The sequence below is a fragment of the Solanum tuberosum genome, unplaced genomic scaffold, assembly GCF_000226075.1.
Source record: "Solanum tuberosum cultivar DM 1-3 516 R44 unplaced genomic scaffold, SolTub_3.0 scf00040, whole genome shotgun sequence".
Classification (NCBI taxonomy): domain Eukaryota; kingdom Viridiplantae; phylum Streptophyta; class Magnoliopsida; order Solanales; family Solanaceae; genus Solanum; species Solanum tuberosum.
This window is the reverse complement of record NW_006238964.1, coordinates 2254592-2269616: the sequence shown is the minus strand read 5'-3', so window position 1 is coordinate 2269616 and position 15025 is coordinate 2254592. Positions and strand designations below refer to the sequence as shown.

The following is a 15025-nucleotide window of genomic DNA, read 5'->3' as shown; positions in this document are numbered from 1 at the left end:
AAAACAACAAACTAGATAGGAAAACAATAAAGTTTCCAATTAAAAAAAAACAAATTAATAAGGTAAATTTGTAATTTATCATTTTAACACATGTATAACTAATACCCACATAACTTATTCCACCTTCTACCCTGCGTAACTTTATACATAGATTCCCTCATAAGTTATGTTGGGATTAATTATGTAGGACTACAAAAAATGCAACCAAACACCGTATAAATTAATACATGAATAATTTTTATACAACATTTAAATTCTTACCAACCAAACGTGGTATCAGTTATGTTGACTTTTATACCTAATACAAACTTCTACCAAACATAGTAAAGACTAATGCAATTTTTTATACATGAATAAGATGTATCTTATACAGTAACCAAACGACCCCTTAAAGTCCAAGAGATGTCCACGTACAATTTACGAATAGTTATATTCGTATTGAGTTTAAGTTATATATACATAATCATTTATAAAGAATTTTATACTTGCAAGTCAATCTTACAATATATGTTGGTAAGTCCTTAAAATTAGAAATTTGTAAAAAAAAAAGTTGAAACCCAAAATAATTAATCCGCAATTGTTACAACATCGGCTCTTCGGATGAGCAATTTGTGCGCAATGGATAAGCCCTATGTGAAAATCATTCGTGTAGATAATCACCCTGACGTTCTAATCAACCGAGTCATCCCGACATATTGTAATATTTAAAATAAGATAAATATCTTGCTATATTTATCCTTCATCTTACTAAAGTTGTGGTGAAGTGGTAAGTACTTCTTCATTCTCAATCAAGAGATTTCGGGTTCGAGTCCCCATTGGATACGGAATCACCTTTGTTAAAGAGCTTACTTCCCAACACAAATTCAAACCTAGTTGGGCTACAATGTGAATATCGCAATCGACACTAAATAGAAATTAAAAAAATGATTTAATGATGTAAGCTATATATTTTGGTCCGATGGTATATATACAAGTCAAACCCTATAAGCAACTTAGATTAACAACATTACTGAATCAGCCGATGGTCATGATTTTGCTGCCCTAGACACCAACACACACTTTAATCTTTATGCTGCAAACTAGAGTTTTTAATCAAATGTAAAATAAAAAGTGAACATTTTTAAATAATAAAAAAATACAATTGGTGTAAGTGAACAAGAAACACTATATTTTACTGTTAACTCGACATTTAATTAACATGTTGGCTTTGCAGTTTAACCTGGTACTGTGTTGGCTCGTAGCCGGCAGGTTAAGCCGTGGTGGGTTGACAGCTAATCATTAAAAAAAATACTCCTTCCGTTTCATTTTATGTGAGGTAGTTTGATTCGATACGGAGTTTAAGAAAGAAAGGAAGACTTTTAAAACTTATGGTTCAAAATGAATGATAAAAATTTGTGTGACTGTAAATAATTTCATTAAGGATAAAATAGATATTTTGTATTGTTATTTAATATAGAAATGTGTCATTCTTTTTTGAATTGACTAAAAATAAAAGTAAGTCACATAAATTGGGATTGAGGAATATTGTTACTGCTTTTTCCGGCTTGACCTGCTAAGTTGACTCCGACAGTCGAACTAGGCAAGGCTACTCTTTTTTAAATTTTATTTTATTCACTTTACTTTTTGTGGCCTTCAGAACAAACAATCACTTCAATTTACTTGGGCTTAATATTCCGACACGATTAAAGAAAGAAAAATTGTATAAAATAATAAATTATTAATTCAAATTAAATGGTATAATCACAGTTTGATTTAAGTGTAATTCGTAGCAAACAATTGGTATTCGTCTCTCTCCCTGAATTTCTTGTTCGCCACTCTCCTGATCTCGCTCGGCTGTCTCTCCCTCGCCTCTCACTTTATACAAATACAAATGTATAAAATGTGTTTGTGTTTGTATAAAGAGAGAGAAAACTGTATATATACATATCTTTTCATTCGCCTTTCCCCAGAGAATCTCGCTCGTCTCTCTCACTTTATACAAATACAAATGTATAAATTGCGTTTGTGTTTGTATAAAGCGAGCAAAAATTGTATATACAAATACAAATATATATATTTTCGTCTTATACACTTATAATTATACAAATATATATATTCCCCTGCCCAATTTTCGTTTGTCTTTTTCGCTTTATACAAATACAAATTATACAATTGATTTTTTTGTATATGTATACCGAAACAGATTATACAATTGATTCTTTTGTATATGTATACCGAAATATACATATTAGAGCGCAATTATACAAACTATAGCTATAACATACAAATATGATTTTTATGTTTGCTAAACCTAAAATTTACTCATTAAAGAATGTGGTACAACGTGGATGAGATTGTTCCTTCTTTAACAAAAAAGTTTTAGGTTTGGGCATCAGATTTGAAAAATCTTTGATAGGAAGAGTTATCCCCCGAATGGGGCTCTACCTGTACGAATTTTGAATAGTCAAATTCTAATACCGAGTGAAAAATAAAAATACTCCGCGATTTTTTCAATTTTTAACAACTCTTTATAATTTATTAAACTGTTTTGCCTCAGTGATAAAAGGAGAAAGTGCTAGCCAGCTAAGCTGGTCAGAGATAATCATCCAAGTAATTTATAAAACCACTCAAATTTGTAGGGTCACTTGTCCTAACAAAAAAACCTAACTATTTTGTAATGAAAGTATATTTTAGACTTGTCAAAAAATAACTGTTTTAAAATATATTTATAGTAAAAAGAAAAAAAATATTATTAATATAATCATAAAATAAAAAAGAAATAAAATCCAACAAGTTTGTCATGTGCTTTTCATGTGACATACTTTAGCACATAAATTCTAGGCATAATACATAAATATGACCCTTAACTTGGTGTCAAGTGATAACTATGACCTTTAACTTTGGATATGCACAAGTAGACACTTAAATTTGTATAAAATTGAGCAAATGAACACATTCGTCCTACGTGGCACCCTATATGACAACTTTGTATCCTACGTGTATTATGCCATGTAGGACACTTGTGTCTACGTGTTCAATTTTATACAAGTTTAAATGCATACTTGTGTACATTCAAAGTTGAAGGGTATAGTTATTCGCTGAAGCCAAATTAAAGATCATGTTTATGTATTATGCCTAAATTCTATTGTTCTGATTAGAATGAAGAAGTGTTACCTGTCGTTTTATAACATATCATATTATATTATTTTGATAAATTATATTATTTTAATAGTTATATAATGTAATATATTAATAATATTTTCAATCATAGTATGATATGGGATGAAAATAGATTAAAGGATAAAATAAATTTTATTAGATAACAAGCAAAGGACAAAATGAAAAGAAGAAAAATAGTAATGACATAACCACTCCAGATTATTGTTATCGGTAAAAAACTTTTAACAGAATGATAAATTAAATAATATAATATAATAAAATTGCCCATCATAATATTGTAATAGTTAGGTAGCATTCAACTTTGGTCTTATCCTTTAACATGTCCTGTCTCTATGCAGTGCAATTTTGTAGCACTAAACTTACTACTTTTCTTGTTTTTTTTTTTTCTCAGTCTTGTCAATTGTAGAATAAGTTAAGGTCCACCAAATTTTGATGCTCATTATTAATTACAAGAAAATTCTAATGGTCCGATGATTAATCATTAATTTGGACCTGAAACTTTATATCATGTCTTACATAAATTGTGACCAAATAATGTTTCACTCCTATTTCAAGGAGTACTGGTATTCTTGATTATATATTTCGAATTTCAATTTTGCGAATTAAAAGAAAAATTGGTAGAGCATTTCTTCTTTAGTAAATTTTACGTTTGCATAAATATGAATTAATCAAATCAATGAATACTAATAAAAAAAATTATTGTTGCACTTCTCATGTCATGTCATTATATAGTGGTTTCCTTTTTTAATTTGTCACAAAAAAATGTCATTTTTTATAATTAGAAATAACTTTACTTTGAAATTCTTTTCTTTTTACTTTTAATGAAATGATATTTAGTCACATTTAAGGTTAATTTGTTTTAAATCAAAAAAATTAATTTTTTTTAATTTCTTAAATTTTATGTTAAGTCAGGCTATACAGAAGGAATAGTTTTCTAATGGAAATAACTTGTATCCAATTAGCAAATGACAAGCATCTAGCCCCAGCTTGAAGCTTATCTTTAAGCCTATGATAAGAACTTTCAAATCATATTTTTTTTTTCATGCTTTATGTGAGTGCGCACATAATGACAATGATCCCATCTAATCAAGATTTTTTATTCCTTTGTGTATTTTTGTATCTAATCAAATGCCTTTTCTGTTTTAATTACCGACTTAACTTTCGAACTAAATGAAATGAAATTTAGCCACTGTTAATGGATAATTTTATTAGACAACATTTATTTTCCTAAATCCAAATGAATGGTTTTCACCCCCCAACTAACATATTGGTGTTGCTTCACATATTGTAAACATACAAGAAAGATATTAAATTTTAAAGTATATATATATTGGCTGACCAAAATGAGCAAATGGTCGATATGTCCGAGTGGTTAAGGAGACAGACTCGAAATCTGTTGGGCTTTGCCTGCGCAGGTTCGAATCCTGCTGTCGACGCTTTTTTTGTATACTTTTTAGTATAAATTATAGGAACCACATATTATAAGTACTAAATAACATCCTATCCCTTCTAGTTTTCTATTTACCAAAAATCCCTTAAAAATGATGTTTGCGGGATACATAGCGTTGTGCACGGGATACATGCGGGATACTTACCGTTGTGCACGGGATACATAGGTAAATAAGGGATTTTTGAAATAAGTAGGGATAAATGGATATTAAGGTAAGTAAAAGAGTGTAGTTAAGTAATTTGTCCTACTTTTTTTTTCCATCTGTAGAACTCATTGAAGGGTCAATAGTGTTTCCGCAAGGTACTCAACCACTTGAGCTAGCCTCACATATCTCGATAACTAAATGAAGAACTGTGTTTTTCTGTTTATAGGAGGGAGTTCACCAGTAATCGACTAATCACACTGTTTCGTGGTTGGGATGTAAAACATTTACAACATAATTAACAAAGTTGTGCTCATATATGCTTATAAGCTATGATCATCTCTGTATTAGACATCACAAAAAGTTGCAAAAATGAATTCTTTTAACTTTAAGCAACTGATCCTTTCAAGTTCTGGATTCCTACTGATAATAAGATAGGTTTTATTTGTTTTTTCATCTTCTATGTAGGTATTTGAAATTGTCCTGATCGGGGCGGAGCCAGCTTGAGCTAGATGTTTCGGCTAGTTCATGTGTTTAGTTCTTCAAATTTTAAACTCTTTTGCTGACTCCGCCATTACTATCCATCATGAATGATGATAATGTCTGACTTTGGCAATCTTTTTCGATATAATAGAATCGAAGCAAACAGCAATGTATACTTACTAGAACTACAATAATAATATACAATTACAATAAGATGAAGTAAACAAAATCTGTAAACGTTTCCCCTAAACTAATCTGGACGATCTCTGTAATTGTTGATCAACTTCATCAGCCATTTCTTCTTTACCAAATCTCTTAAACCCTCTCCTTAAAACCTTAGCTACATATTCATCAATCTCAAATCTAGAACCCCATCCACTCTTTTTCATCAATTCATAAACCCTAACAGTAGATTCAACCTGTTCACCTTCAACCAACGCCCTCACCAACCTTACCAGCGACTTATCATCACACTCAATCGTTCCCACTTTCTCCAAATCACAAATCAATTCATCGATATGTTCAGCAAAACCCGTCCGGGTCAAAGCTAAGACCATATCAGCATAAAGCCCCAAATCAGGGACATCACATTCCGATTGAACGGCTGGGAATACTTTGAGGGCCAAATCGCAAAGGTCTTGACGAAGAAGTTCTTTGTAGGCTGCAATTAGATCTGTTTTGATAAGACGATTGAGGGTTTTTGAGACGTGAGCTTCGATTTGGGAAGGGTCAGTTCTTTGAGCTCGTTTTAGAGCTTGAATCGCTTGGATTGCTTCGATGCTCAGTATTCGGCCTTTGACTAGAGGTCCACGGTTGCTTCGTGGACCGCATCGCACTGATATTTTTCTTCTGGTGGTTGATTTTGGTGGTGGAAGTGTTGCAGAAGAATGTTGTAAGGTGAATTTGAGGTTTGTAGATAGAGAGGACGCCATGAATGGTGGATTTGAGTTCCACTGGTAGAAGATAAGAAACGGGTCTTCATAAAACCAACCCGCGTAGGTTTTGGGTTTTATTTTGTCTACAGTTTGGTCCCTAAAATTTTAATAACTTGCAATTACACACTCAACATTATGTTTATTCAAGTTTGATTTGTGTCATAATTCATAACTATATAATACGAGTATTGTGTATGGTCGAATGCATGTTGATATTAATACGAAAAAAAAATGTTATTTCAATAACATCAGAATAGATTAAAGTTATTTAATTTTGTATGGCTTTAAGTTAAGATTAATTTTTTTTTACGTTAAATACCAAATAGTGAATGATAACAATTGATGATATATATTTGTTGTTGATGGTGGATTGACAGTAGTTTCAATGTTTGTTGTGACAATGCTGATTGATGATGATACTTATAAGTAATGGATAATGGAGGAATAATTAACTGTGGTGATTGACAGTAAAGAGGGGTGAATATATGATATAAAAAGTTTAGTTCGATAATTTTGTTGTTTAAAAATATTATACCATTATCATATTAAATTGTTTGGTATAGATTAGTATTTTTTGAGTTTTGTTTAGTATTTTTCAATATGATGAATTAATAATCATAATTTATTCAATTTCAATTTATATATGCTTATATAATTGAGAATTACGATATCAATTTTTAAGAAATATTTCAATTTTATTAAACTAACTCTTTACATATACAGTAATATTAAAAAAAAGAAAAAAGAAGGTACAAACAATGTCCTTCATTAATGAACTATATAAAAATAACATTTCAATCAAAATTCCCATAGCCAAAATTTCAAAATGTTAATAATAGTAGTCGATCCCCTGTTAGATACAAAATGATATTAAATGAGATGCAATATGTAGCTTTGTACTAATACTATCGTATATATTTAGAGGTCGTTTGATATAATATATTAGCAAATTATAATGCATATATTAATTTTATATATTACTACTAAATATCTTATTTGGTATACGTTTTTATGTTAGGTAGGTATGTATCTCTATTGTGTATTACCCTTGTAAATTAACCGCCAGAATTAGTCCTGCGTAGTCTGTGAAATTGCCGTCTGGAACCGCCAGCTGAGATTCTCAATTTTTCCGGTACCATTGAAATTCAGCTGAAATTGTGTTGTGGTAATAGAAGATGGATGGACTAACCCTAGCTTCATCAGCATCCTCGTCCACCGGTGATCTACCGCCACAAGAAGATGCTAGGCTCACCACCTACTATAAGTTACTTCCTCCTTGGAAGTCTCTTGCATCATCTCATCAGGTGTACATCACTATCTTTGTTTTAATTTTTTGATCCATCTTCCTTTTCTGCACGTTATATTAAGTTTTAGTTAAGTCACATCCAATGAGTTCAACTCAATGCTGTGAGTGATGATAAGGTTAAGGCTGACTAGCGAATTCTAGTTTCGAATTTTGTATGTTCTTGTAAGGGATGAAAAGGTACTCAGAATTGGTGTTAATGTTCTCGTTGTAATGCTAATGTATTGCTAGTTTGCTTTGAACTAGCTGCAATATAATCAGCTAAAAGGAATGACATCTTATGTGGGAATGGACTGAGGCATTCTATAAAAACCTTTAATGACTATGTAGCGTGTGTTTCGTTGTAGTAATTGTACTTATTTATAGCTCATTTAATTATTATTTTTGATAACCGTGTGTCCAGGCCAACTTGTGTGCATGCCAACTAATTCATGGAACCTATTATCTCCCATCAGCACAGTTCTAACTCTGTCTATCAAGGCTTCGATGGGAAGAAATCACCTAATGTTTTTGCATTGTTGAATATGAGGCCTCATGGTTCTTAACCTACTTTATTATGGAAAATTTTGTTATCTACATGTATAAAGGTTTTGAAAAAAAAAATGTTGAAGTGTTCCCCTTGTCCTGTATCATTTTCTGGGGTCCCAGGATGGGTGAGAGATGAATTAAGGAGGAGTATGTTTGATGTATTAGTAACCGACTTTTATCTCCCACTAATATGTTTCCATTACTTGCTTGTTTTCACAGTCTGCTATTCCAGTTTCAATATCAAGAGTTAATCAGGTAGATGCAGCAAGATTGGACATTGAAATGTCGGCCATGCTAAAGGAACAGTTGGTCAAGGTTTTCTCTTTGATGAAGGTACATGTAGTGCAACTTTCTATATTTTCAGGGAATTCACCTCTTCATTATTTGTGATCTGATAATAATTTGATATACATTTAGTTTCCTTTTGTTTCTTCCCTTTGGGGTTAGCCAGGAATGCTATTTCAATATGAGCCAGAACTTGATGCTTTCTTGGAGTTCCTTATCTGGCGTTTTTCTATCTGGGTTGATAAGCCTACACTGGTAATGCTCTAATGAATTTGAGGTATAGAGATGAACGTGCGGTTGAAGTGAGAGGAAAAGGTTAGATATCGTCTCTTAATTAATCCTTTTATCACTTTGTGTAAGTTGCAGCTAACAAACGCTTCTTTATTTACTGTTCAAAACGAAAAAAGTTGCTCTTATAAAAATCCTTTTTTTCTATATTAATCAGTTGGATGCTATGTTGTTACTTGCACTAATTTCACTATTTTCTTCAATTGCTGGTGTTGAAGTTGTTCAAATTTTGGACATTTAATGTTTCTAGGTCTTGGGAATTGGGACATGGAGAGAAGAGTTGTAGAAAAACTTATTAAATACTTAAGGTTAACGTTCAGGCATTCACTTTGATTTGAGGCTGAGTGCATGGTTGATAGCATGAATTAGAACTTTTTACTTATTTAAAAGAGTTCCATTTCATGCGTTCAGCCCTTTTTACCAGATAATGGTTCCACCTCACTTGTAACAGATTTTCTTTTTCCATGGTCAGATCTGAAAACATTCAAGTCCACATTCATTACCATCCATGGATTCGCTCTCATAGATTACTTAAGATAGATTGAGATATGTGAGATCTGTAAATTTTTACTTTTATATAAATGCTCTAATATTCAGTAATTTTGAGAAGTCCAAATAGTATTTATTAAGTGTATAATATGAGGGACTTGAGTGATTGGCATGAAAATCTTGCTCGTTTTAATTTGTACGTGAAGTTGCTAAGGTTGACAGCTTGACTTAATTGAATTTCACTTTTGATCTTGTGCCTCTTGCATCAGCATTCATAGTACCAACCACAGTTTTGCTTTTCGGCATATGTTAGTTCGAAAAGGATTGGAGGGACCTGGTCTTACTGTTGCTCAGAAGATATGGTACTGTGTCGCTACTGTTGGTGGGCAATATATGTTGGCCCGTCTTTAATCATTTTCTGCTTTTCGAAGATGGGACAACTCTGAGCAGGTATAGTCCTCTTCGACTCTTATCTCACTTGTTCGTTTGCATGCCTGCTCGAGTAGAAGTTACTCATTACTGCTCTATATATTGAGATAAGTAGAAGTAATATGTCGTGCATTTGGTATAATGTAATTTAGTAGATCTTCCCTTAGAAGGAACGCAGAGCTCATTTTAGAAGAGGTTAACTTTTTCCTGCTTCTGAGGCTAAATAAATTTGAAATGGTTCAATTTTGAATCTTTTGTTGATATGTTGTCTATTCTAATTTGGTCATCCAAAATAGAATTGTTGCAGTCGTAATTTTATGCTACAAATTTGAACAGGTAAAATAGTTACTTGCAAGTGTCAATTGTACGATGAAACATTGACTTGTTAATCTTGTGGCTTCTTCAGAGTTCTTGGCGCGCCAAGCATGGTTGTTAATACAACGGATTGAAGGGATCTATAAAGCAGCCTCTTTTAGTAATCTACTTCTCTTTCTTTGTACAGGAAGGTATATCTCTGACTGTAATTCTTATTTCTTTCGAAAGCATGCTCGGAAATTTTTGGCATTTCTCTCTGGTTGCACATCCCTTTCGTATTTCTTAAAAAGATGTATGACATGACCACCAAATAAAAGAAAATAAAGGATAGACGTACTCCTATAGCATACAGCTGCATTATGCACATTGCTGATTTAACCATTTAATAAAGAAAATGATGAAGTTATGCTACTTGAATCAGTGATCATCTCTTATTATTTCATCAAAAAAGATCATCTCTTACTCTCTTATTGCATTGTCTAGTGGCTAGCTGACTGCGGAGAGTAGTTCTTAATTGGTTTGGGGTGCATTGGGTGATTCTAAGCACAGTGAAGGAGGCATTGCATAGCTGGGCTTACAGGTGGGGGAAGAGAAGTCCTATGGCATAAAAGAGATGTAAATTGCAAAATAGTCTTTTGTTTCTAGTTTTCATTTGGTGTTTCCTTGAGACCCCAGTTTTTTTCAAAAGATTGGGTCTCCTTTTTTGAGAATCATATTTTGATGTAGGTTCTCTCTTTTGGTACACGGCTTGTATATGGGGTTTTCCTCCAATTGTTAATATAATTATTTACCTAACAAAAAGAAAATCAGTGCACTAGCTTAGAAATGGATATGCGTGTAACAAAAGCAGAGCTGCAAGGCTGTGTGGTGCTTTATCATCTGTATTTGCTGGATTGTGTTATTGGCTGCCTACTAAGTCGAGCCAAGTTTTTGGTTAAAAATTGCTGGACATTTTTGAAATTGCTCTGTCCTATGAAACCAAATATTTTTTTCTGGGACGGCTTTGTTGTCCAGGAACTGTGAGAGACAGAATATTGAGGTGATTCCACAATAACAATAAGTTAATGATGATGTTCCAAAGCATTCTTTACCTCACACAGAGGAAAACATAAAATAGCACAAAAAAAAAGAAAACAAAATAAAAAAGGTAAAAAAAGGCTTTAAGTTAGAAAAGTTAGTGACATTCTTGGTAGAAGGGTTCCGTGCATAGGTTGATTGCTGTGAGGGTCCTGTACATGTGACCTTTTAAAAAGGGTTGAACTGTTGAGCGTGTTCCCTGCATGTGCTGACTTCTATGAGTGTTCTGTACATTTGATCTTTAGATTGACTGGAATTAAAAATATAATACTGAAGTTAGAAAATGTCCCCAGGGATTTGCTCTTGTAGTAAAAGCATAACGCTTGATGTGTGGTAAGGCGCATTGTACACATCACGGTTTTGGGCCCTGCCGCAGACAAAAGCATGGTATTTAAGTGGAGGGTAGAAAATTGACTGCTGTAAGGATACTGTTCATGAGACCTTTTGAAAATGGTTTAACTGTTAAACATGGGTTGACTGCTACAAGTGTCCTGTACATATGGCTTTCAGATTGACAGGAATTAAGAATATAACTTGCTATGTATTTTGGGATTTACTGGTTACTCTACATGAACCAATGACATGCAGGTATAGGAATCTCATTGAAAGAGCTTTAAGAGCCAGACTTGTTTATGGCAGCCCAAATATGAACAGAGCTGTGAGCTTCGAGTACATGAATCGCCAATTGGTGTGGAATGAATTCTCGGTAATTTTCCATCCATTAGCAGAGTGTTGCAGATTTTATATGGTCGTTCCCGAAGAGGGGAATATTGAAGACAAGTTATCTCTCTCTGTCTGCAATTTAGCTATCAATCATCTGTTAGGAAAGAGGTCCTTCACCTTATAAAAAAAGGGAAAGGGCCCAGAAAGAACATCCCTTTGCTTTTATACATGCTGCCAAAGGGCTAACCGATCTTGTTTTCCAATTTGTGTCAGCCTTCTTTTGTTGGCGGGTATGGGTATGGGGATGGAGCTCGAAGTTGGTCTTTTGCAGTAAAAGCTTATAGTTAATTGTTTGGTATTTTTATTTTTTTTACCAGTGCATCTGTTTTTGCAAACAATATGGATGGAAGTACGTTCTTTTGTTATCGTTTTCAAAAAACTTAATGCAAGTACATTATCAACTGTTCTAATGTGCAGGAATTGCTGCTCTTGCTTCTTCCCCTTCTCAATTCATCATCCATCAAGAATTTTCTTCTTCCATTCTCAAAGGATAAATCTTCAGATTCTTCAGTGGATGACACTTCGTGCCCAATCTGTCAAGGAAAGCCAACCATTCCATTTTTAACTATTCCTTGTCAGCACAGGTACATGTATTGCATGCTTACAATTTTACAGTAGAATGGCGATACAGTGTAGCTTTCAAATGTTCATGCATTTAGTAGGAACTCTATTATATCGAAACTTAATCAAAGTATGCATTGAAGTTTAAAAGAATTAGTTTAATTCACTGACATTGCAGAATAACAATCTTATGCTTATGTAGGCATATTGTATATATGGAGGCGTGGGCTGTACATAGGTGTAACTTTATAGATTGCAAACTATATACAACACTTCAGGGCTGTTTAGAAAAATCTTTTATATTTGCAGAGCCTCACATCCTCCTGTATTTTTTAAATGAACTTCACATCCAGTCAGGGCCGACTCAACAACATTGGGGGCCTCAAGCGAAACTTAAGAGAGGGGCCCTTTTATTTGATTTTTTTCATCATATATACTTTTATTTAAAATCTACTTTTCTAGTTATTTTAGATGCGAAGTCATTAGGTACTATTTTATAATCAATTTGTTTTAATAATTCCTTTTCAAATGATAATATAGCTAATTTATTCAATCTCTCTTGAGACATTATATTGTTGATCTTAAAGAAGATTTAATCAATTTTTTATTTCGAAAAAACTTCTTTCGACTGAGGCAATGGTTACAAGAACTGCTAACATTATTCTATAAGCAATATATGTATTATTCTATAAGCAATATGTGTATTTGAAAAAGAATCAAGTCTTTTTATTTGATTGAGTGTTTTCATTAGATCATTATCTTCTACTTGTATTGTTTCCCTTAACACTTTTAATTCAAAAAATAAATCAAGATCATCAATATCAGAATAACTATTACGTGTTAAAGAAAGTTCAAGGTTAAGACAATATTTTTTTTTAATGAGATCATGTAGTGATCTCAATATTTTACCACTAAATAAGAAATCAAAAATATTTTCATATGCTTCAATTGGTTCAAATCTATTTTGAAGTGAAAAAATAGTTTGATCTACTTTACATATATAAAACAATTAACTCTAAAAGATTCTTCAAGGGACTTTGTGATTTCGCTATCCATATTTTCATCAAAGTGTTTCTTACGACATTCAGGTTTATTTTCATCTCATATGTAATTTTCTTAGTAGAAATCATAACACTCATAGTACATATAATTTTTTTTAAAAAAAAACATATATAAGTAATTGTTTTTAAAAAATGGGGGGCCCAAAATATATGGGGCCCCAAGCGATGGCTTTAGTGGCCTAAGGGTTAAGACGGCCCTGCATCCAGTGTTTTATAAACAAGCATGGCATCAAATTTTAGAGCAAGCTAAAATTTTAATACAAGAAGTGAAACTAGAAGAGAACTTTACCTTACCAATTCATTTTCAAAAAGAGTCAGGACTTTACCCAAGAAATGTATCAAAAGACGGAAAAAATGGCACATCAGGATAGATCTGATACCTATTAGAACTACCTAATTTAACGAAGTAGTCGCTTACAAACTAAGTTTAGACGAAGTAACTCGAATATCTATGGTAGTCAGTCAACTATTAAGACATTGTAACTGTAGATATTGCAGAGGGGATATTTTGCTTGTGCGTTCATCTTGTCATCCATTTGGGTTGACGTCATTCATGTGTCGATTTATTGCTTTAGTGTTAGTAACTGTTGTTCATGTGAGTTTTATGTATCTTCATCACTATACAGCTGCTGTTACTACTGTCTTCAAACACGGTGCTCCACTGCTCCGTCTTTTTGCTGCCCCCGATGTGGTGAATCGATTGCTGCTTTGCAACGACATGGTGGTTCGGTCCACAACATTAGTCAGATACAATAATTCTCTTGAAAGGTGAAATGAAATGACGGGAAAGGCAAGCTTCAGTCAAACTATGGATCAAAAGTTGCCTAAAGATAACATAGAAATTGAACTAGGAATCAAGATTCCTTGATAAAGCAACTTCTTCTGCTTTATTGAGTGCATTCATTTGTTAAAGTTTCTTGTCTTTTTTAATGTAGCTTTACTTTCCTATAATCTCATTTATATGTCTATCTTGAAAGTTTGATCAGTCACAGGTCACAATTGATTCAATATTTTTACCAGATGGCTCAAGCAGTCCTTTTTTTTAGCTTTGTTCAGGGTAACTTCCTAGTTAAACAAAACAGTGGATAAGAAAGGTAAGAACAATCCTTCACTTCCTTTCAGTTTCAAATTGCAAGCCAGTGTGCTATGTTTTGAATCTGCATGTAAAGTTGCCTAGTGATGTGCAGGTTATAATACTTTTATGGGAAAAGGGTCTGATATACCCCTCAACTTTGCCATTTGGAGCTCATATGCCCCTCGTTATGAAAGTGGCTCATATATACCCTTACCGTTATACAAACGGCTCACATATACCCCTACCGTTACAAATTGAGCTCACATATACCCTTAATTTAACGGAAGTGAAAAAAATAGTATTAAATTTATGTTTTTGACTTTTAAATTTTAAAAAAATCACGTAGAGGTATATATGATCCTTCTATTGAATTTCAAGGTATATTTTAATCTTATTTATACATAAATTATTTTTTGACGTCTTTGATTATCAGTTTTTGAGTTTCTTATTCTTATTTTATTTTTTTCTTTTGTTCGTTAGTGTAAAGAGAAAATTTTAAAACTAATTTTTTTGTGGCTATATTATAATTTAAAACTATTTTTTTTTACTATATTGTTATTTAGTTTTTGTATTGAAAAAAAATTGGGTCATCTATAATAAAGTTTACAAGAAAATTAGTGAAACATAAATAAATTTGACCATCAAAATAATAACTTTAAATTAGCCGTTGAAACAAAAAAAGTCAAAAAAAAATTATGTGTGAGGAGGATTAAATATACCCA

At 32.5% G+C, this 15025-nt stretch overlaps 2 protein-coding genes, 1 non-coding gene and 1 pseudogene across 3 annotated transcripts in view; 3 read left to right on the top strand and 1 right to left on the bottom strand.

Annotated features, from left to right (window-relative positions):
* The first annotated feature begins 4513 nt into the window (after nt 1-4513).
* Nucleotides 4514-4595, top strand: TRNAS-CGA (transfer RNA serine (anticodon CGA)). Its single transcript has one exon. It is a non-coding gene; the product is annotated as a tRNA-Ser (tRNA).
* An 884-nt stretch (nt 4596-5479) lies between these two features.
* On the bottom strand, nt 5480-6166 carry LOC107059800 (uncharacterized). Its single transcript, XM_015306804.1, has one exon. It carries the CDS (start codon nt 6164-6166, stop codon nt 5480-5482), a length of 687 nt encoding a protein of 228 aa, XP_015162290.1.
* A 768-nt stretch (nt 6167-6934) lies between these two features.
* Nucleotides 6935-14249, top strand: LOC102595074 (peroxisome biogenesis protein 2-like; annotated as a pseudogene).
* Nucleotides 14250-15025, top strand: part of LOC102594739 (transcription factor bHLH68-like) — an 8228-nt gene continuing 7452 nt past the window's right edge. Inside the window, exon 1 of the mRNA XM_006343028.2 lies at nt 14250-14322. The gene's annotated coding sequence lies outside the window, so the exon portion shown is untranslated. The remainder of the gene's footprint in view (nt 14323-15025) is intronic.